Source organism: Chiloscyllium punctatum, chromosome 1, assembly GCF_047496795.1.
Source record: "Chiloscyllium punctatum isolate Juve2018m chromosome 1, sChiPun1.3, whole genome shotgun sequence".
In the NCBI taxonomy this organism is placed as follows: Eukaryota; Metazoa; Chordata; class Chondrichthyes; order Orectolobiformes; family Hemiscylliidae; genus Chiloscyllium; species Chiloscyllium punctatum.
In genome coordinates this window covers 39,090,547-39,114,405 of record NC_092739.1, presented here as the reverse complement: position 1 = coordinate 39,114,405, position 23,859 = coordinate 39,090,547, and the positions used below count along the sequence as shown (strand labels likewise).

Sequence of the window (23,859 nt, the reverse complement as noted above, 5' to 3'; positions counted from 1 at the left end):
CTTTAATAACCAAAACAGCATAATATTTCGAAGTTGCTTGCGGATTATAGAATACCCTGAAGTGATATTAAGCCGCAGCCTATTTCTGATCAGATGTAAAGATCTGGACTTATTCCATGGGCTGTTCCTGCTGGAAGCGGATTCAGAGGTCCGGTTGGTAAGAACGGCTCCATGCAGCCGTTCCTTGTGATGGATGAGTCCTGGCACTCTTACTGCCGCGAACTCGTGTCGTCGGGGCACGTTTCTGTGGTTACAGCTGATCCCTGTCTGATCGCAGAATCACTGAGCGCGTTGGCGCTGGGGCGTTCCGCTTGCAAAACAATTACAGGACCGAGCTTTGGACCGTGCAGGCACTCACTCCCAGCAGGGAACAGCAGAAAAGTGCAGCCCGGAGTTCAAAACCAACCCGCATTAGCACCGGGTAAGTATCATCTGTCAATACAGAATAAAAAACGCTTTTATAAGGTACAACCTCTTTAATTCCCTTCGGTTCAATACACCCTTGAATTGGCATATTTTTGCAAAATATTGTTCCTGTACAGGATGGAACATTGGACTAGATTTGATTCTGTAAATTGGACCCCTTGGCATGTGCCAACCTACAGTTATGATACATTTTCCTGTAATACTTCTGTAAAATGCACTTGTTTAAGATATGCTGTCCATCAGAGGGTAGTGAACTCGACATTTGTACCCCGAGTACTGTCTCACGTAAATACCCAAGCTCTTCTGTGGAAAGACCCTAGCGTGGGAAAGGAAGGTATCTCGCTTTCGTGAAGGAATATTCTTTAATCAGCCACTGGGCAGATGCTACCGCAAATGTTGCTTAAAACGGAACTGGGTAAATACTTAAAATGAAAACGTGAACGTACATGCAGAAGGAGAGTGGAAATCGGCTGGACAGCTTCAGTTGGGGCGCTTGTACCAGAAGGTGCATTAATGGTTCTGTGCTGACATTTATTTAACTCTGGGCACTGGAAGTTCGTAATTCGATGTGGGGCCCTGTGGGGTAAAACACCTTCTTCTACAATAGGCTATGATCTCTTCGTATGCACTTTAGTTAGGAGATGATGCACTATACTCTAAAGCAAATTCTGGCAAGGATAAGATCACAATCTCGTGATTAAGACCCTTAAATGAATGTTATTCTTATGAAGCATGTTTTAGGTGGGCTGTTACATGTTTCCTCTGTACATGTCCTATTTTGAGATTTGGTTCGGATTATACAAGGTTAGATGAAATGAAGTAAAGAACAAAGAAAATTTACAGCCCAGGAACAGGCCCTTCTGCACTCCAAGCCTGAGCCAATCCAAATCCATTGTCTAAACCTATGGCCGAATTCCTAAGCATCTGTACCTCTCTGCACCCCACCTACTGCCAGATGCACCTTAAATGGATCTACCATTCCTGCCTCTACTATCTTTGCTGGTAACATGTTCCAGGCGTCTACCACCGTCTGTGTAAAGTACTTTCCATGTGTATCCCCCGTAAACTTTACACCTCTCGCCTTGAACGAGTGACCTCTCGTTATTGAATCCCTCACCCTGGGACAGAGTATTTTGAGTCCTGTCAACCAGCTGTGGCATTAGAGAAAACCAGAACTTCAATTGTCCATAACTGATGCAGGTCTTTGAAAAAAATGTTTGAATTTATTAGAAAAAATATGAAAGATTTGAAAATATAATTTATTTATGTCATGTGAGAGATAAGTGTTATATGCTGAAACACTCTAGAAAGTTGTTGATGTCTGTCCTAAAGGCAAGATTCCTTGTTAGTTTATAACTCCAGAATAGACAAAGTCTTTTCCCTGGGGTGGGTGAGTCCAGAACTAGAGGGCATAGGTTTAGGGTGAGAGGGGAAAGATATAAAAGAGACCTAAGGGGCAACTTTTTCACGCAGAGGGTGGTACGTGTATGGAATGAGCTGCCAGAGGATGTGGTGGAGGCTGGTACAATTGCAACATTTAAGAGGCATTTGAATGGGGATATGAATAGGAAGGGTTTGGAGGGATATGGGCCGGGTGCTGGCAGGTGGGGCTAGATTGGGTTGGGATATCTGGCCGGCATGGACAGGTTGGACCGAAGGGTCTGTTTCCATGCTGTACATCTCTATGACTCTACGACGTGTTTGTTTTTAAACACCGCAGTTACAACAATCATTATTCCAGTGCCTGATTTTTTTTCAGTGTTATTCTTGCTGTTTTTTTTCTACAAAATGGCACTAGTTGTCCTTGCACGCTGTATTTGTGTGAGTTAGCCCAGACACAATTTTGATAAAGGAATTAGTGTCCCTGTAGGAACCAAAAACCAAAGGAGAAACTTAGCTGGTCCAGCAGCATCTGTAGAGACAGAAACCCAATTAACTTTTCCAAAGGGTCACTGGACTCAAAATGTTAACTGTGTTTCAGTCTGCGCAGATGCTGCAGACCAAGGAAGTTTCTCCAACTACTTTTTTTTTATTTTAGTCCACTGAAGGCATTGACCACTACAAGTATGCAGAGTAGGCAATGATGTCTATTATCATGCCATGCTGACGTGCCAATAGCATAATTCAATATAGAGTTCAATATTCCACATTCCTGCTAACCCCATCTCTTACTTAACCTTTCACAGTGAAACACAAACTCAGCAATACTATTTAAAGGGAGCATTAACATATTCCACCTTGGTTGCTAATTGATTTTGACTAGCTGTTACTGTGATTGTCAAAGTGTTTTGTGATTTCTAAAGTCTGCAGGGAGTGGCAAGTCATGTACTAAGGACTTTGTCCTGATTTCAAAGCTCTGTGCAAACCACCTGTAATTCAGCAGTGTGCATTCCTCATGGTTTTCAGCAATAGACAATAGACAATAGACAATAGGTGCAGGAGTAGGCCATTCTGCCCTTCGAGCCTGCACCACCATTCAACATGATCATGGCTGATCATCCTTAATCAGTATCCTGTTCCTGCCTTATCTCCATAACCCTTGATTCCACTATCCTTGAGAGCTCTATCCAACTCTTTCTTAAATGAATCCAGAGACTGGGCCTCCACTGCCCTCTGGGGCATACAGGTTACACTGCCCAGGACATGTGCTAGGCATAATCAACATTAATTGGAGTTAGAGAGTCTGTTTATCTGTCTAATAATGGCACCGAAGAAGCTGTTCTTGAACCTGTTGGTGTGTGCATCTTCTGTATGTTATGCCAGATGGAAGAGGTTTTATTTTACTGTAAGATATTCTAGGTCCGGGGAGCAATAGCTTACAAGGGTCTCCACCTTTGAGCACCAGGAAGTGTTGATCAGGAAGCTTACCCCACTGCCTTTACCTTACCCGAAGACGTTGTGCGGTTCATGCAATGTATGCGGAAACCCTCCTTGCAGAGTACAGTCAAGTATGACAGGAGTGAGTCAAGTCTCAGTGAAATAGAGCAAACAGTATTGATTAAGGGGAACATAGAGAAAGATGATATCCCTGAAGGGTCAAGGACAGATTCTATTTGGCTAGAGCTAGAGCTAAGCAAAGATCCATTATTTTTGTTTGATTAGCCAGTGGGAATGATATAGAGCAACAAATTTGGAATAAAGTTACTGAGAAGTGAAAAATCACAGAGGTGTTACATTGGGGAGTTCAGGTATCCAAATATAAGAATATGAGAATCTATTATTATCAAAATTTTAAAAATATATTTTACTAGCTTTTGAGTTTAAAGTGAAAACCACTACAGCAGATGTCTTAAGACTATGGCAAAACAGAAGATGCAATATACAAATATGTTTCTCTAAATATTCCTCTTTTCATATAAAAGAATTGCCTACACTATCATGTCCAACCGGAACTCTGTCAACAAACACATTGACTTCGATCTCATTTACTACCCTCTGAGAAAAAGAACAGGAAATGACATCACCACAGGAAATAACATCACCGCAGGAAATGACACCACCAACCCAAGGGAACCTAAACACATAAATAGAAAGTGGGCTATATCCGGTGATGAAATGGTATGGTGATGAAACATATGAAAATGGACCTTCCAGCTCAGCCAGAACCTCAACCTGAGCTATAAATCTTCTCAAAACTCGCTATCATACAATGTTTTGGTCTCAACTGCTTTCAGTGGTAGCAATTCCACAGGCTCACCATTCTGTAGGTGAAGAAAGTTCTCTTCATCTCAGTCCTAAATAGTCTACCCCAAATCCCTAGTCTGTGTCCCCTGGTTCAAAACTCCCTTGTCCTTGGGAACACACTCCCTGCATTTACCCTGTCTAATTCTGTTTGGATTTTATCGGTTTCTATGATCTCCTCCTTATTCTTCTGAACTCCAGCAAATATAATCTAATCAATTTAACTGCTCCTTATGTCATTTCTGTCATCTGAGGAGTCTGTCTGGTACAACTTTGTTGCACTCCCTTAAAAGCAAGAACATCTTCCTCAGATAAGGAAACCAATACTACACACAATATTCCAGATGGTCTCACCAAACCCCTGTACAATTGCAGCAAGACATCCCTGCTCCTGGGCTTGGATCCTCTTCCTATGACAACCAACATTCCATCTGCCTTCTTTGCTGCCTGCTACACCTGCAATGCTTACCTTCAGCGACTGGTGTGTGAGGATACCCAGATTATGGTCAGATACGGTTTTGTGAAAGGGAAATTGTGTTTGAAAAGTATTGGAGTCCTTTAGAGAATGCTGTCAAAGGTCAACTAGTAGATCCAGTATACATAGATTTCCACCAGACAAACTAAAGCTTAATCGGGAGGATGAGGGTTTGTGGAAGCAGGGATATATGTCAAAAGGATAAAGGATTGCTTGATGACCAGGAAACAAAAAGTAAACATAAATGAGAAAAGAATTATATTGGCAGGCTATGACTAGATGTGTGCAACAAGGATTTGTGATGAGCCCTCAGCTATTTTATATCTATTATAATGATTTAACCCAAAAGACGCAGTACTGTGTGTCAGTTTTCTGATGGAACAAACTTGTTGGAAAAGTAGGTTTTGAGAATCTGCAAGGAAATGCAGACAGTCTAGTAAGAGGGCAACAAGTTGGATACAATATGAACAAATGTTAGGCTATTCACTTTGATCATGAGAAAAGCATTTTTAAAAGATGTGAAAATTGTAAATATTGATCTCCACAGGCACTTGGGTATACTCATACAAGGAACTTATAAAATCAATGTAGGGGGATAGTGCAAACTGGGAAAGCGATAGCATGTTGGCCTTTTTAATGTAAAGAGACTGGAGTACAAGAATGTTGAAGTCTTCCGCAACATTGAACAAAATTTTGGTGTTACCACATATCGAGCACTGTGTGAAGTTTTGGACTTCACATTTAAGGAAGGATATATTTGCATTGGAGGCAGTACAGAGAAAGGTCACTAGATTCGCCCCTGGGGTGAAAAGCTTGCCGTATGATGAGCAATTGAGTAAGCTGGGTCCATATTCTCAGGAGTTGTTTTTTTTAACTCATTCTGACGTGTGGCCATTACTGGCTGGAACAGCATTTATTCATATCTTGAATTGTCCTTGAGAAACTGTTGGTGAGCCCCCTTGTTGAACAATTGCAGTTGATACTGTTTGAGAGACATTGAAGAATGAGAAGTGAGTTAATTGAAACATACAGTGTTCCAAAGGGATTTATCGGGGTTGACCTTGAGAGATCATTTCCACTGGTTGCTCACAGAGCCAGAAGCAAGGGTGTTGATCATTTCGGACTGAGATGAGGAGAAATTTCTCTACTCAAAGAGATATGAATCTGAGGAAGTCCTCAATCCAGAGAGTTGCAGATGTTGTAGCTTTACTTGTAATGCAGATGAAGTCAGGGCATGTATGGGAACTTGGGACTGTGACATCATAGATATTAGAGAAATGTGGCTGAGGGAGGGACAGGACTGGAAGTTTAGATGCCATAGGAAGGGCAGAAAAGGAGGCAAGAGAGATGGTGGGGTTGGCTTTTTTGATTAGGGAAAACATTATTGCTCTACTTAGAGAGGATATTTCTGAGGAACCATCCAGTGAAGCGATATGGCCGGAACTCATAAATATGAAGGGGATGATCACTTTGATGAGATTGAGCACCACCATCCCACACTCCCCCCACTCCCCCACCCCCCAGCATTCAGCAGGAAACTGAGTTCCAAATGTGTAGAGAGATCTACACATAATAGGTATATAAAAACAGGGAATTTTAACTTTCCAAACATAGACTGGGACTGCCATAGTATTAGTGCTTGGATTGTGGTGAATTTGTTAAATGTGTTCAAGGAAATTGTCTTTATCAATATTTAGATATATGTACAAGAGAAGGAGCAAAACTTGACATTCTTTTGAGAATTAAGGCAGGGCAAGTGATTGTGTTATTGGGGGGAGCACTTTGGTACCAGTGATCATAATTCTCTGAATTTTAAAATAGGTAAGGAAAAAGATTAGGCCGTGTATAAAAGTTAAAGGTCTTATTTGGAGTCAGGCAAATTTTGAAGGTACAAGATGGGTTCGCATGTAAAGGGACACCTGGCAAGTGGGAAGCTTTTAACGGTGAGCTATGTTCAGAGCCGTTATTTTCCTGTTAGAATGAAGGGTAAAGTTGGTAAGATTAGGGAACAATGGATGACAAATGATAATGAGACTCTGGTCAAGAATAAGAAGGAGGCAGATATTAGGTATAGACAACTGGAATCAAGTGCATATCTTGAAACTTAAAACGGTGTAGGGATATTCTTTAGAGGGAAATCAGGCAAAAGGGAATATGTGATAGCCTTGGCAGATAAAGTTAAAGTTAATCCAAAGAGATTCTACAAGTACATGAAGAACAAAAGAGCAACTAGGGAGAGAATTGGGTCCCTTAAAGATCATTGGGGTCATCAATGTGTGGAGCTACAGGAGATGGATATTTTAACGTCAGATTTTACTGTGGAGAAAGATACGAAGACTAGGGTACTCAGGAAAACAGTCCGTATTACCGAAGGGAGGGTGCTGGACGTCGTAAAAATCATAAATGTGGATAAATCTCTGGTTAAAATCTGAAAGAACTATAGATGATGTAAAACAGAAACAAAAGCAGAAATTGATGGAAAAGCTCAGCTGGTCTGGCAGCATCTGTGAAGAGAAATCAGAGTTAACATTTCGAGTCCAGTGACCCTTGCTCAGAACTGACCCTGCTGAGGAAGAGTCCGTGGACCTGAAATGTTAACTCTGATTTCTCTTCACAGATGCTGCCAGACCTGCTGAGCTTTTCCATCAATTTCTGTTTTTGACGGTGATAAATCTCTGGGACCGGATCAAGTGTATCCCAGGATGTTGTGGACATTTGGGAAGAAATTGTGGGGCCCCTAGCAGAGATTTTTATATCATCTACAACCACAGGTGATGTGCCAGAGGAGTGGAGGTTGCCTAATATTGTGCCTTTTTAGATGAAAAGCTGTAAGGAAAAGCCTGGGAATATTAGACCGGTGAGTCTGATATTGATGGTGGGTAAGTTGTTGGAGGTGATTCTGAAAGATTGGACTTGTACGCATTTGGAGAGGCAAGGACTGAACAGAAATAGTTAGCATTGTTTTGTGCAAAATTGATTAAGTGTTTTGAGAATGTAACCAAAAAGATTGATGAGGGCAAAGCAGTAATGTTGTCTACGTGGACTTTAATAAGACCTTTGACAAGGTTCCACATGGTAGACCATTTAGTAAAATTAGATCATAAGGGATTCAGGAAATTGGCTTGACAATAGGAGACAGTTGGTGGTGATAGAGGATTGTGTTTTGGACTGTAGGCAGTGACCAGCGATGTTCTGCAGCGAACAGTGCTGGGTCCACTGTTGCTTGTCATTTATAAAAACAATTCGGATGAGAATGTAGGAGACATGGTTAGTACGTTTGTGGATGACACCAGAATTGGTGGTATAGCTGACAATGAAGAAGGTTATTAAAATTACAAACGGATCTTGATCAATTGGGCCAATGAGCTGAGGAGTGGCAGATAGAATTTGATTGGGATAAATGTAAGATATTGCATTTTGATAAAACGAACAAGGTCAGGGCTTATACAGTTAATGGTATGGCCCTGAGTAGTGTTGTCAAACAGAGAGACCTAGAGGTTGAGGTACAGAGTTTTTTGAAAGTTGCGTCGCAGGTAAACAGGGTGGTAAAGAAAGCATTTAGCATGCTTTCCTTCATTGTTCAGACCATTGAGTATAGGAGTTGGAGTATCATGTTGAGGTTGTACAAGACGTTGGTGAGGCCAGTTTGGGAGCATTGTGTCCAGTTCTGGTCACCTACTTGTAGATATCCGACTGGCAGTGTCTGCAGAGACCACAGCTGTTAAGCGAGACTGTCACTGACTTATTTGTCATGCTGCAATATGAGGCGAGACTCATGGGTCTTAGTGGACACCCAATCCTCATGGCCTTCGAAGATCCTTGCATCGAGCTTTACACAAACAGACCTTTCAGGAATCACCTGTGGAAATGTCCAGAGTCTCTCAGGATGTGGCTCGGGATGTAGCAATACATCAACAAGATGTTCTAGATGCCTGGTGACTATGGCCACTGCCAAACTGACCCATACAGTCAGGCCAACAGTAGCTTTGGGTTCAGGCGACCGCAGACCATGGATGTGTGTTAATCAAGGCACCCATTGGCCAGCCAATAGCCTTCATCAACAAAAAGAACTTCCATTCTATTAACATCCTATTGGTCTGTGAATAAGAAAAGTGGATTTTTCAGATATCTGGCCAGTTCCTGGATACCATAAGGGTATATACATCAGCAGACCCAAGAGCTATAACTTTTATCAGACTCCTGCAAACCATCAGGAAGAATTTCCAGAGACATAGCTACTCTTACCCATGAGGACCCCTTACACTCCCCCAGTGGAGACCTACAATACAATACCTGCCATAAGTTGTGACCAGTTGTCCGATCCAATCCTGCTGAGCCCTTTAGAATGTCTCATTCAGAATCTCACATATTGCTGTATCTGCTGTACTCTGCACAACTGAGGGAAAAAAGGCCTTGAATTATTAGAACATAAGTGATTGGAAGGAACTGCTGAGTAGATGGCATAGCATCAGAGATAAGTGGAAAGGAGAGACTATGGCAGCCATAGTGGGTGGAGTAATGTACTGTCACAGAAGGGAAGGAACCCACAGTGGGGGAGAAATCACTGGGAGATTTCAGCACTGTTGATAATGCAGTCCTGAGAAACAAGCCTGGAGGGTATGAGCTCTTTACATGTGCATTTCAGTCAGGTCACACAGAGGTCAATGCCTCGCCGTCTGAACTCCACTTGTCCATTGTATAGTTCCATGTGTCTTCAGGCAGTTAATTGGTCTTCTGTCTACATGTCACTTGTGTGGAAATGGCATAACTTATAGTACCAATGCCATGGTCTGGACTGTACACATAAAATTCAGCCCAATTAACAGGGGCATTAAAAGGGAACTTGATGCAGTTTTCAACAAGAATCAAGTGCATTAACAATTCAGATGCAAGAAAAAGAACAGAAATGACAATCCGGCCGCATTTCCTCACCTTAGTGATGTTAATACTGTCATCTTCCACTGGAGATCAGAACAGGAATTAAATGTGGAATCTTTTCGATCAATTAGTTTAGCATTATGTAATTGCTACCTTTATACACTGGTCTGCTGGATAAATCGGGAATTGCCTTTAAATATTTTGGGAACATGAGGTATCAAAGTCATTATAAAAGTGTGGGGACAATGGTTGTAAATTATTTGATCCTTGCTGTTATGATGTCTGATGTAGTCTGATTCCAGGATATTCTGAGAAAAATAATTGTATGGAAAGGGTTAACCAGCTGAGAATGTTAAAGGCGTCTATTGATTTCACTTTGCATTATAATATTGTTAACCTTCAGCCTTTGTTTGTTGGGTTCAAAACTATGACTCAGTCTTAAAGCTTTGAACAGACTTATCTCAGTAAATGTCAGCTTTACCCATAAAGCGATCAAGGCAGAGTGAGGAAAGTTATTTACAATCGTGCTGTTGCTTTCTTGCTCCTACATTTCAGGGAAGTATAGTCATTGACAATGGAACACAGATGTTAATTATTCCTGTAAAATTAACTCAATTCATCCACATATCAATTCTTAAATATTATGGAGGAAAAATCATTCTATATTGTGGCACTTCAAACAGCAGCACACAGATTTGAATAGATTCTCTAAGCCCAGGAGTACCATGGGCTGCTACCTGATCCGGCTGCCTGGTTTTCCCTATGATTCTTTTTTTTAATTTCAAAAATATACTTTATGCATAAAAATATCTTTATGTACCTAGTCACTAAAGCAGTTTGGTTTGATCCAATAGCATATGAAAAAACTAACAAATGTTGTAGTTTGATTCTATCCCACAAACAAACCCAAGGCATTTGTTACACTTACAAGAATATATTCACATCCATTTGAGGCACCAGGAGAGTCTGACAACTGAATGGACCCCCATTTACTTTGGCAGAAATACCGTAGACAGTGGTCTTTCCTCACTGTGCCTTGGTGGCAGCTGCCCAAAGCTTTAGTATATCCCTCAGCACGTAGTCCTGGACCTTGGAATGTGCCAGTGTTCAACACTTGGTCAGGGTCAACTCCTCGCTCTGGAAGGCCAACAGGTTAGGCAGACCAAAGAGCATCTTTCATTGCATTGATGGTCCTCCTGGAGCAGTGAATGTTAGTCTCAGTGTGCGTCCTGGGAAACACACCATGGAGCACAAAGTCCACATCACAGCAGTTTGGGACAAACCTCGCCAAAAACTACTGCATCTTTCTCCTTTGCAAAGACACATTCCAGAAGGAGTTGTGATAGTCTCTACTCCCTCTGCAGCTGCTTTGAGGACAGCGGGTGATGGTGTGGGGTACATGAAGGTCCCTCAGAAAATGCAGGAGGTGCAGGAGACTCAATGTTTGCCATTTCCTCTAGATGGACGCAATGTTCAAGTCATCAGTGATCATTACTAACACGTTCTCGAAGTCTGCACGAGTTACCCTGGGAGCTGTCCTGGTGTGTATATCTTTGAGAACTCCCATGTACCTGCTTTGTTTTAAGAGTTGGATGTCTTACAGGAATGGTTATAGAGAGACAAGGAATACCCTTTGCAACTAGGTCTGATAACTTTGTTATGCAACCCAGATTGGTGCTAGGTGTGGATGCAATGCAGCTCATTCTTCAACCATGGCGATGGTGCAGCAGAAAGTAGGCATGCCGGGGATGAGGTTCTGATGTCTGGATCAGTCTGGGCGTGCAGGTACCTTACAGTATGGACAAAGTGAACTGTGCAATGCTAGCATGTTGTGTTATGCACAAATGGAGCAAGCGAAGAGAGGATGCAATGGATACTGAAGAGCTGGCAGACTACCAGCAGTCTTTCAAGGAGATTGATAAAGGTGTTGAATAGGATGGGCAGCACCTTCTACATCACCTTCTGCAAAATCAGCCTCAATAAGCCAGACAGGCCTTAATTGACACCAGATTCCAGTAGATGGGAGCTGATGCAGTGATCACTCACTGACTGACTGTAAATCTGTTGCTGCTTAAAAGGGATGCAGTTGCTGTCTGTTCCCCGAGGCAAGTGCAACTTATTCTCATTTGTTTAATGGTTGCTTTTTTTGTTGCTGAATAAAAATGAATGTTCTGAACTGTTTGAAAGCTTTCATAGAATCATAGAATCCCATTAGTGCCAAAAGAGCCCATCAAGTCTGCACTGACCATCCAAAGAGCATGTCCCCACTCCATCCCTGTAACCCTGCATTTCCCATTGTTAATCCACCTAACCTGCACATTTTTGGACTGTGGGAGGAAACCAAAGCACCCAGAAGAAAACCATGCAAACAGGGGGAGAACATGCAAACTCCACACAGACAGTCGCCCAAGGCTGCAACCGAACCCACGTCCCTGGTGCTATGAGGCAGCAGTGCTAACCACTGAGCCACCGTGCCACCCTCTGAATAGAAAGATATTTCCAGTTAGTGATGGGTCCAACAATAACTGATGAGAAGATATTCAGCAATGCTGGGTATTGGAGAAAGAGTAGCATTCCCTTTGACAGACTTATAAGTTGAGGCTATGGATCTGTAAATTGCAGTAATTGGTTCTTAAGTAGAAATAGATGCACAAATGTGCACTTGTATTTGCAATGAAGTGTCAGCCATACCGTATCAATGCCCGGAAGAAGTGTTTGTTTTTGGTTACCCCTGCCCACTGCGAGCACAGTGAAGGGCAGCTCCGGATTGCCAGTGCTTGACCCGATGTCATGGCTTAGCTATACACATGGCAGAGGTGCCCGGGAACTGGAATAGTCTCAGTAGTGGCAAGTACCTCTGCCTGTGGCATTGGGATGGCACTCTCACTGAACTTGTAAATATTGACTCTTAGCCAATTTCCAGTAAAGTTCAATCGTTGGTGTTACCAAGAAAACTTAGAGAATTGATAAAAAGCTGTGCAAATTTGGATTTAGTTTGTGTACACAATAAAACTGGTTTGATGGTTTCTGATATAATTACATGCATTGACTATTCCTATTAACTAATATATTACCATGGTCAAGAACAAACCAATAAGATCAATACGAGTCAGTTACTATCTTGTGCACATGTTCGGGCATTGAGATTGCACTAATTTAGAGCTCATAAAATTGCTTTTGCGTGTATTTGCAGATCACCTGACAAAATGGGAAACGGCTTAGTTAAATCCAAGCAACTAAAAGAACCAGAAAGCCATACAGCAAATATTTGTGTCAACAGCGTCAAGTTTTCGAGAGACAATGGCAGTGATTCAACTATTAAAGCCACACCAGAAATCCTGCAAAACAGATTATTGGAACTTGAATTGGAGAATAAAAACAAAGATGACCAATTGCAAGAGAAAGAGTGTAGGATACAAGATCTGGAAAAGCAGATTGTATGGCAGACCCGAACCATTGCTGAAATCACGGAGGAATTACAAGCCAAATGTATTCAACTGAACAAACTGCAGGATGTAGTCAAAACACAGTGTGGAGTCCTTCTTCAGTCATCTCCATCACCACTTAGAACAGCTAACAGAATTATGAATCAGTGCACCGGTTTATTCAAAGACATTGGAAGCAGAAGGAAAGGGGCTAAGGAGGGTGTGTCTGCAGAACCTACTAGCAGGACCTATGACTCCAACAAACTGCCAGAGTTCTCTTTGGAAAGAGCCAGGGTTCGAAAGGATTCAGGGTAATTACACCTTCTACAATTGCTTTGCATTTTTTTTTCAATGTTGCAAACACAGACAAAAAGTAAAGCAACCTTGTATTTGTTAACATTTTGGTCACACTGCATATGTATATACAGGTGATTGGAGAAGACTCAGTATCATGGAGGGGTATTCAAATTCTGAGGTTCAGGTGAAATTATAACATGCAGAACAATAAGCTCAAATAGTTTTTGATCTTTGTCTGACTTGTTTTTTCTGATTATTATTATCATTTTTCTATCTGCTCTAGACATATGTTTTTCATGTGCAATAACGAGTGAAAGTCTTTTTATATCGGAGGTTAGTGTTGCTCTTAAAATGACTTTTCACAGTAATTTTATTACATAAGAACATAAGAACTAGGAGCAGGAGTAGGCTGTCTGGCCCTTTAAGCCTGCTCTGCCATCCAATAAGATCATGGCTGATCTTTTCTTGGCCTCAGCTCCACTTCCCCACCCTCTCACCATAATCCTTAATTCCTTTATTGTTCAAAAAGTATTTATCTTAGCTTTCAAAACATTTGCTGAAGTAGCATCAACTATTTCACTGGGCAGGGAATTCCATAGATTCACAACCCTCTGGGTGAAGAACTTCCTCTTTGATTCAGTCCTAAATCTGTTCCCCCTAATTTTGAGGCCATGCCCTCTTGCACTAGTTTCACCTGCCAGTAGGAACGTCCTCTCCTTATCCCATTATCTATCTTATCTATTCCCTCAATAATTTTATATATTTCTATAAGATCCCCCCCTCATTCTTCTAAATTCGAATGAATATAATCCCAGTCGATTCAGCCTCTCCTCATAAGCCAACTCCCTCAACTCCAGAATCAACCTAGTGAAACTTTTCTACATCTTCTATAGTGCTAGTACATTCTTTCTCGAGTAAGGAGACCAAAACTGCAGGTGTGACCTCACCAGCACCCTGTACAGCTGCAGTATAACCTCCCTGCTTTTAAACTAAATCCGTTTAGCAATAAATGACAAAATTCCATTTGTTGTACCTGCCGACCAACCTTTTGTGATTCATGCAGAAGGACACCCAGGTCCCTCTGCACAGCAGCATGCTGCAACGTTTTACTCTTCAAGTAATACTCCTTTTTACTGCTACTCCTACCAAAATGGATGACTTCACATTTATTAACATTGTATTTTATCTGCCAGATCTGTTCCCACTCACTCAAAATATCTATATTCCTCTGCAAAGTTTCACAGTCCTCTGCACACTTTGCTCTGCCAGTCATTTTGCTGTCATCTGCAAACTGTGATACACTACACATAGTCCCCAACTCCAAATCATTTATGTAAATTGTGAATAATTGTGGTCCTAACACTGATCCCTGAGGCGCACCACTAGTTACTGATTGTCAACCAGAACAGCACTCACTTATCCCCACTCTTGGCTTCGTCTATCCTCTATTCATGCTAATACTTTACCCGTAACAACATGCATCTTTATCTTATGCAGCAACCTCTTGTGCGGCACCTGTCAAAGGCCATTTGGAAATCTAGGTACACCACATCCACTGGGTCCCCGTTGTCCACAGTGCTCATAATGTCTTCATATATTTCCAAAAGATTAGTTAAGCATAACCTGCCCTTCATGTACCCATGCTGCGTCTGCCCAACAGAACAATCTCTATCGAGAAGCCTTCCTATGTCTTCCTTGAAAATAGACTCAAGCATCTTTCACACTACAGAAGTTAAACTAACCGGTCTATAATTCTGTCAACTGCCTTTTTTAACAGTGGCATCATATTTGCTGTTTTCCAATCTGCTGGAACTGCCCCAGAATTATCAGAAGTGCACTTGCTATTTCTTTTGCCATCTCTTTTTGTACCCTAGGATGCATTCCATCTGGGCCAGGAGACTTGTCTATCCTTAGCTCCAGTAGCTTGCCTAACATTACCTCTTCCATGATAATGATTGTTTCTAGGTCCTCACCTAACTTTGCTTCTTTGTCAATTATTGGCATGTTGTTTATGTCATCCATTGTGAAATCCGATACAAAATACCTACTCAATGCGTCGGCCATTTCTATACCATGACTAAATACGCCTTCTCATCCTCTAAGGGACCAATGTTTAATTCAGCCACTCTTTTCCATTTAATACATTTATAGAAACGTTTGCTATGTGTCTTTATATTCTGTGCTAGTTTTTTCTCAAGTTTTATCTTATGTTTTAATATCGCTCTTTTTGTGGCCTTCTGTTGATCTTTAAAGCTTTCTCAATCTTCTACATACTTTAATTACTCATTGGACTTTGCTAATACTTAGGAAATTGATGATGAAGATATATTTAATTATTGAAACATGAATAACAAAACTGGTTGAAATAATTCCACTGCCTTTGGGTTACCACAAACACAAATTTAGCATTAATACTAGAAAACATTTCATAAGAAGCAAACAAGACTTATGTACTGCTTGTGCATTGTATAAAAATGTGTTACGCTGTCGATGTAAAACAAGTTTGACCTTTTGCAACTTGTTCTTCTCTTTTATGCTTGGAGATAAATGTTCCCCTGCAAAGCATGTATTGAGAGAAGTCATTTAGGAAGTAGTGAACACCCACAACACAGCCAGTTGGATTTTCTGTCATTTTAACTTATTTACACTCAAACGCAACAAAGGAAAATATGTTCTTCGAAAATCACATGTAACTCAAAAGGACAGTAAAGCCTTGCCAAAGGATCATGAATGACAGCCTGTATGACATTAACCTCAGGCCGCAAGGCCTCTGGCATTTTGTATTAAGTCTTAGCATTTGGGCATCCCACCACCAAGGACAGCATTTATTGCTAATTTGAATTGTCTTGGGAAAGTTGTGGTGGTGCGCCTTCTTGAAATTTTTCAATTGGTGTGACTTTGCAGCAGTTTTCTATTTACGGTTTTACAATCTGGATTGCCATGCCAACTCCTGGTGGGGGGGGCGGTGTTCACATTCCTATGGGACTGGGATCATATGCAGGCCAAACCAGGTAAGGATTGCAGTTGTGTTTTTGAAACATCATCTCGGCTTCATAGTCACTTTCTTGTCATTGTTTTCAACTTTTTTTTTCAGAAATTTAATTGAAGTCTGAATTAAAATTCTCTACCTGCCATAATTAGATTTGAACTTAATGTTTTCTAGATTATTAGTCCTGAACCGTAATCATTGTAGTACTAGACTCTTATCATCCTCAAGCCTCCTGCTGAAGATCGTCACACTTTACTTCTCCACTGCTTCTCTGATGGGGTTAAACCTCACTGCCAGCACATTATGGTCTGGATGTTTCATTATATATTAGCTTATGTAGCATATAAAGTTATATAAAAATCACGATAAACAATAACATAATATAAACTATAATATAACGAAGACAATTTTTGTTGAGACAGCTGTCTTGAAGTTTATTAACAATACTAACTATTTACACTGTTACAAATACTCAGTTGCTTACAGACCATTGCAAGTGCATTATATATACATAGCTGACTGACTAAACACACTATACTGACTACATTTCATGTATTTGGTCTTAATGTTGCCTTGTATGAAATCTATGCATTAGTACTCTGCTGTCTGACAAGGATTGCCTATTCATAGTTATCTTAACATACCTCTGATAATTACCTCATTTCTTTGAAATGCTATCTCTGGAGATCCCAAACGATTGTGGTTGACCTTTTGTTTCTAATTCTCATGCTATTTTTTGGTGACAGCATCTGCAGTCAGTTTAAATGTGCATGCTGGTAATACTCAGCTCCATCTCTGCATCCAACTCTATCTGCCCCAGGACTGCTATAGCCAGAGTACCCAAAATCAAGGACATGAAACAATGTGGCCCATATTTCCATTTGCTGATTTACTTTGCTGTTCACCAAACTGCAGGGGCAGGAGTTTTTACATACAAGGAGCTAGTGGTCCACACCCTGGGGGATGGAATGGAGTGCCTGGTCCCAGATTCTGTGGAGACCCAGTAGCAGTAGGGACACGATGTGTGTGTGTGTCATATTGAGAGGATAATCCTGATTGAGGGTTGAAGAAGGAAAATAACTTAATTCAAAGGACAAATTGGCATTTGATCAAAGGTTTTGTTGAGATCTTTTGAAGGCCCACAGTGGAACACGGATCTCCAGCAGATTTGAGATTCACTGGGTCAAACAGGAGCAAACTGGATATAGTTTCCTACTGTTGTGCCAACAGTGAAAGAATTTTATTCTCAAAACCAAAATTTAGACCCTGGCTTGTTTTCCATCTCTGGTTCTCACAGCAGTTAAAAAAAACGCCTTCTGGAAATCTGCAATAAAAGCAGGAGTGCTGAAAAGGTTAAGTATATCTGTGTTCATGCTCCACTGATTCAGCCTGAACCCTGAATAGTATTTCCAGAATTTTATGTTTTTATTTCCATTTATAAGAATAGGGTTGCTTTGAATGATTTAACATTCTGTCTGAGGAAAAATTCTAAATACTCACCGAAACTGAGCAGAAAGTCTAATCTATCTATTTTCGCCATGCTAATAGTGACTGTTTAACTCAGTCTGCACTTCTCCTGTTATCCCTCCTATCCTATATCCTGTTCAATTCTTTCTTTTCAGGAATACTTATCAAGTTCTTTTTTAAGTGATGTGGTTGGTTCTGAATCATAGTCACTTGTGATGAAATATTACTCATTCAAATGACCATCTGCATCAAAAACAATAGTCTAATTACCCCTTTCATTCCTTTACTGATAAACCTCAGTTAATGTCCCTTGTTCGGTGAAAATAAGAAGGTCAGCTTTTGTCTCTGACTCCTGATGTGTGCAATTCTGTGCTGGGAATGTTAGGGAGAAAATTAACTCTAATCTCAATGATAAGGTGGCATTATTGCAGGTATGTTCTGAACATGTAATTGACTGTACATTATTGTTGTACTGCATCCAAATTGGCAAAAAGAAATTCTGTGTAGTAGGGATAAAATAATGCCACACTAAAATACTGAGTTGAGTGTTTTAAAGATTTAAGCAGTAAGGTCAATTTCCAAATGTATTAAGAAATTCAAAAATATTTTGGCCAGTGTGCATTGCAGTTTATTATGCAGCAGAATTTAATACTGTATTCAGATTATTGAGGGTAAAGTTTATCTAATTTAATTACATTTGCGATTACTCAATTTATTGAGTAATCGGCCTCTGGCACGGAGCCTGTCCCCGTTGCTCAGAAGGGAAGGGTGGAGAAAGGTAGAGCGATAGTTATTGGGGACTCAATAGTGAGGGGCACAGATAGGCGGTTTTGCGGGGACGACAGAGACTCACGATTGGAATGTTGCCTCCCAGGTGCAAGGGTACGTGATGTCTCTGATCGTGTTTTCCGGGTCCTTAAGGGGGAGGGGGAGCAGCCCCAGATCGTGGTCCATGTTGGCACCAACGACATAGGTAGGAAGAGGGGTGAGGATGTTAGGCAGGCTTTCAGGGAGCTAGGTTGGAAGCTCAGAGCTAGAACGAACAGAGTTGTTGTCTCTGGTCTGTTACCCGTGCCACGTGATAGAGAGTTGAGGAATAGGGAGAGAGAAGAGTTAAATGCGTGGCTACAGGGATGGTGCAGGAGGGAGGGATTCCAGTTTCTGGACAACTAGGGTTCTTTCTGGGGAAGGTGGGACCTCTATAAACAAGATGGTCTACACCTGAACCTGAGGGGCACCAGTATCCTTGGCGGGAGGTTTGCTAGTACTCTTTGGGAGGGTTTAAACTAACTCTTCAGGGGCATGGGAACCTGGAGTGTAGCTTTAGGGTACAGGACCTTGAGTGTAGGGAGGTTAGGAACATGGCATCGATCTCGAAGGAGGGTGCCTGTAAACAGGAAGGTGGCTTGAAGTGTGTATACTTCAATGCCAGAAGTATAAGAAATAAGGTAGGAGAGCTTGCACCATGGGTTGGTACCTGGGACTTTGATGTTGTGGCCATTACAGAGACGTGGGTAGAACAGAGACAGGAATGGCTGTTGCAGGTTCCAGGGTTTAAATGTTTTAGTAGGGTCAGAGATGGGGGTAAAAGAGGGGGAGGTGTGGCATTGCTTGTCAAGGATAGTATTACAGCAGTAGAAAGGGTGATGGAGGAAGACTTGCCATCTGAGGTAGTTTGGGCGGAGGTTAGAAATAGGAAAGGTGAGGTCACCCTGTTAGGAGTTTTCTACGGCCTCCTAATAGTCCGAGAGAAGTAGAGGAAAGTATTGCGAGGATGACTCAGGAGAAGAGTGAAAGTAGCAGGGTGGTTGTTATGGGGGACTTTAACTTCCCAGATATTGACTGGGAAACCTATAGCTCGAGTTCGTTAGATGTGTCGGTGTTTGTCCAATGTGTGCAGGAGGGTTTCCTGACACAATATGTAGACAGGCCAACAAGAGGTGAGGCCATACTGGATTTGGTTCTAGGTAATGAACCAGACCACGTGTTAGACTTGGAGGTAGGTGAGCACTTCGGGGGCAGTGACTTTACTCTAGTGATGGAGAGGGATAAGTGTGCACTGCAGGGCAACAGTGTTAGCTGGGGGCAGGGAAATTATGATGCGGTGAGGCATGACTTAGGATGCGTGGATTGGAAAAATAGGCTTCAAGGGAAGAACACAAATGATTTGTGGAGATTGTTCAAGGAACAGCTAATGGGTGTCCTTGATAAGTATGTACCAGTCAGGCAGGGAGTAAAGGGTCTTGTGAGGGAACCGTGGTTTAATAAGGAATTGGAATCCCTTGTGAAAGGGAAGAGGGCGGCCTATGTAAAGATGAGGCGTGAAGGTTCAGTTGGAGCGATTGAGAGTTATGAGGTAGCCAGGAAGGATCTAAAGAGAGAGCTAAGAGCAGCGAGAAGGGGACATGAAAAGTCCTTAGTTGGTAGGATTAGGGAAAACCCAAAGGCTTTCTATAGATATGTCAGGAATAAAAGGATGACTAGGGTAGGTATCGGTCCAGTCAAGGATAGTAGTGGGAAGTTGTGAGTGGAGGCGGAGGAGATTGGTGAGACACTAAATCAATACTTTTCGTCAGTATTCACTCAGGAACAGGACACTGTTGCTGATGTGAATATTGAGTCACAAGTGATTAGAATGGATGGCCTTGAGGTACGTAGGGAAGAGGTCTGGGGAATACTGGAAAGGATTAAAATAGATAAGTCCCCTGGGCCTGATGGCATTTATCCTAGGATCCTCTGGGAAGCTAGGGAGGAGATAGTGGAGCCATGGGCCTTGACTTTTATGTCGTCGTTATCTACGGGAATAGTGCCAGAAGACTGGAGGATAGCAAATGTGGTCCCCTTGTTCAAGAAGGGGAGCAGGGATAGCCCGAGTAACTATAGGCCAGTGAGTCTCACTTCTGTTGTGGGCAAAGTCTTAGAGAGAATTGTAAGGGATAGGATTTATGAACATCTGGATAGGAATAATGTGATCAAGGATAGTCAGCATGGTTTTGTGAAGGGCAGATCGTGCCTCACAAACCTTATTGAGTTCTTTGAGAAGGTGACCAAGGAAGTGGACGAGGGTAAAGCAGTAGATGTGGTGTATATGGATTTTAGCAAGGCGTTCGATAAGGTACCCCATGGCAGGCTAATGCAAAAACTTAGGAGGTATGGCATTGAGGGTGCATTAGAGGTTTGGATTAGGAATTGGCTGGCTGGAAGGAGACAGAGGGTAGTAGTTGATGGTATAGGTTCATCTTGGAGCTCAGTTACTAGCGGTGTTCCACAAGGATCTGTTTTGGGACCATTGCTGTTTGTCATTTTTATAAATGACCTGGAGGAGGGGCTTGAAGGCTGGGTGAGCAAGTTTGCGGATGACACGAAAGTCGGTGGAGTTGTGGACAGCGAAGAAGGATATGGCAGGTTACAGCGGGATATAGATAAGTTGCAGAGCTGGGCAGAAAGGTGGCAAATGGAATTCAATGTCGCTAAGTGTGAAGTCATTCACTTTGGTAGGAGTCACAAGAAGATGGATTACTGGGCGAATGGTAGACTACTTGGTAGTGTGGATGAGCAAAGGGATCTTGGTGTCCATGTACACAGATCTTTGAAAGTTGCCACCCAGGTAAATAGTGCTGTGAAGAAGGCATATGGTGTACTGGGCTTTATTGGTAGAGGAATTGAGTTCCGGAGTGCGGAGGTCATGTTGCAGTTGTATAAGACTCTGGTGCGGCCTCATCTGGAGTATTGTGTGCAGTTTTGGTCGCCATATTATAGGAAGGATGTGGAGGCATTGGAACGAGTGCAGAGGAGGTTTACCAGGATGTTGCCTGGCATGGTAGGAAGATCGTATGAGGAAAGGCTGAGGCACTTGGGGCTGTTTTCATTGGAGAAAAGAAGGTTTAGGGGAGATTTGATAGAGGTGTACAAGATGATTAGGGGTTTAGATAGGGTTGACAGTGAGACCCTTTTTCCGCGTATGGAGTCAGCTGTTACTAGGGGACACAGCTTTAAATTAAGGGGTGGTAGGTATAGGACAGATGTTAGGGTAGATTCTTTACTCAGCGGGTTGTGAGTTCATGGAATGCCCTGCCAGTAGCAGTGGTGGACTCTCCCTCTTTATGGTCATTTAAGCGGGCATTGGACAAGCATATGGAGGTTATTGGGCTAGTGTAGGTAGGTAGGCTTTGGTCGGCGCAACATCGAGGGCCAAAGGGCCTGTACTGCGCTGTATTTCTTCTATGTTCTATGTTCTATTATAGTGTCATAGAGTTATACAGCATGGAAACATACAGCTTGGCCCAACCCATCTGTGCTGAGAAGGATATGGAGAAGATTGTGGCGAAGGATATGGAAGCGAGAAAACTTGGGGGAATAAATAATGATATTTTAAAAAGTGTAAATGTTACAGAGGAGAAGGTGCTGGACATCTTAAAATACATAAAGGTGGATAAATCCTGGGACCTGAACAGGTCTTATAGAGTCATAGAGATGTAAAGCATGGAAACAGACCCTTCGGTCCAACCTGTCCATGCCGACCAGATATCCCAACACAATCTAGTCCCACCTGCCAGCACCCGGCCCATATCCCTCCAAACCATTCCTATTCGTATACCCATCCAAATGCCTCTTAAATGTTGCAATTGTACCAGCCTCCACCACATCATCTGGCAGCTCATTCCATACCCGTACCACTCTCTGCATGAAAAAATTTCCCCTTAGGTCTCTTTTATATCTTTCCCCTCTCACCCTAAACCTATGCCCTCTAACTCTGGACTCGACAATCCCAGGGAAAAGACTTTGTCTATTTATCCTATACATGCCCCTCATAATTTTGTAAACCTCTATGAGGTCACCCCTCAGCCTCCGACGCTTCAGGGAAAACAGCCCCAGCCTGTTCAGCCTTTTCCTATAGCTCAAATCCTCCAACCCTCGCAACATCCTTGTAAATCTTTTCTGAACCCTTTCAAGTTTCACAACATCTTTCCGATAGGAAGGAGACCAGAATTGCACGCAATATTCCAACAGTGGCCTAACCAATGTCCTGTACAGCTGCAACATGACCTCCCAACTCCTGTACTCAATACTCTGACCAATAAAGGAAAGCATACCAAATGCCTTCTTCACTATCCTATCTACATGAGACTCCACTTTCAAGGAGCTATGAACCTGCACTCCAAGGTCTCTTTGTTCAGCAACACTCCCCAGGACCTGACCATTAAGTGTATAAATCCTGCTAAGATTTGCTTTCCCAAAATGCAGTACCTCACATTTATCTGAATTAAACTCCATCTGTCACTTCTCAGCCCATTGGCCCATCTGGTCCAGATCCTGTTGTAATCTGAGGTAACCCTCTTCACTGTCCACTACACCTCCAATTTTGGTGTCATCTGCAAACTTACTAACTGTACCTCTTATGCTCGCATCCAAATCATTTTTATAAACAACAAAAAGTAGAGGGCCCAGCACCGATCCTTGTGGCACTCCATTGGTCACAGGCCTCCAGTCTGAAAAACAACCCTCCACCACCACCCTCTGTCTTCTACCTTTGAGCCAATTCTGTATCCAAATGGCTAGTTCTCCCTGTATTCCATGTGATCTAACCTTGCTAATCAGTCTCCCATAGGGAACCTTGTCGAATGCCTATATCTTTGTGGGAAACCAGGGAAGTGATTGCTGGGTCCCTTGCTGGGGTATTTGTGCCATCGATAGCCATGGGTGAGGTGCTGGATGACTGGAGGGTGGCTAATGTGGTGCCATTATTCAAAAAAGATGGAAAGGAAAAGCAAGGGAACTATAGACCAGTGAGCTGACATCAGTAGTAGGTAAGTTGTTGGAAAATATTCTGAGGGGACAGGATTAACATGTATTTGGAAAGGCACAGACTGATTAGGGGTAGTCAGCATGTCTTTGTCCATGGGAAATCATGTCTCATTAACTTGCTTGAGTTTTCTGAAGAAGTGACTTGAAGATTGATGAAGTCAGAGTGGTTGACATTGTCTATGTGAACTTCAGTTAGGTGTTCAACAAGGTTCCCCATGGGACACTGATTAGCAAGGTTAGATCTCATGGAATACAGGGAGAACTAGCCATTTGGATACAGAACTGGCTCAAAGGTAGAAGACAGAGGGTGGTGGTGGAGGGTTGTTTTTCAGACTGGAGGCCTGTGACCAGTGGAGTGCCATAAGGATCGGTACTGGGTCCTCTACATTTTGTCGTTTATATAAATGATTTGGATG

The 23,859-nt window shown here is 42.2% G+C and overlaps 1 protein-coding gene across 1 annotated transcript in view; it reads left to right on the top strand.

Annotated features, from left to right (window-relative positions):
- Positions 1-325: 325 nt before the first annotated feature.
- Positions 326-23,859, top strand: part of prkg2 (protein kinase cGMP-dependent 2) — a 104,526-nt gene continuing 80,992 nt past the window's right edge. The window contains exons 1-2 of the mRNA XM_072593938.1: positions 326-421; positions 12,654-13,196. Of these exons, the coding sequence (XP_072450039.1) occupies positions 12,667-13,196 (530 nt within the window). The 5' untranslated portion in view covers positions 326-421; positions 12,654-12,666. The remainder of the gene's footprint in view (positions 422-12,653; positions 13,197-23,859) is intronic.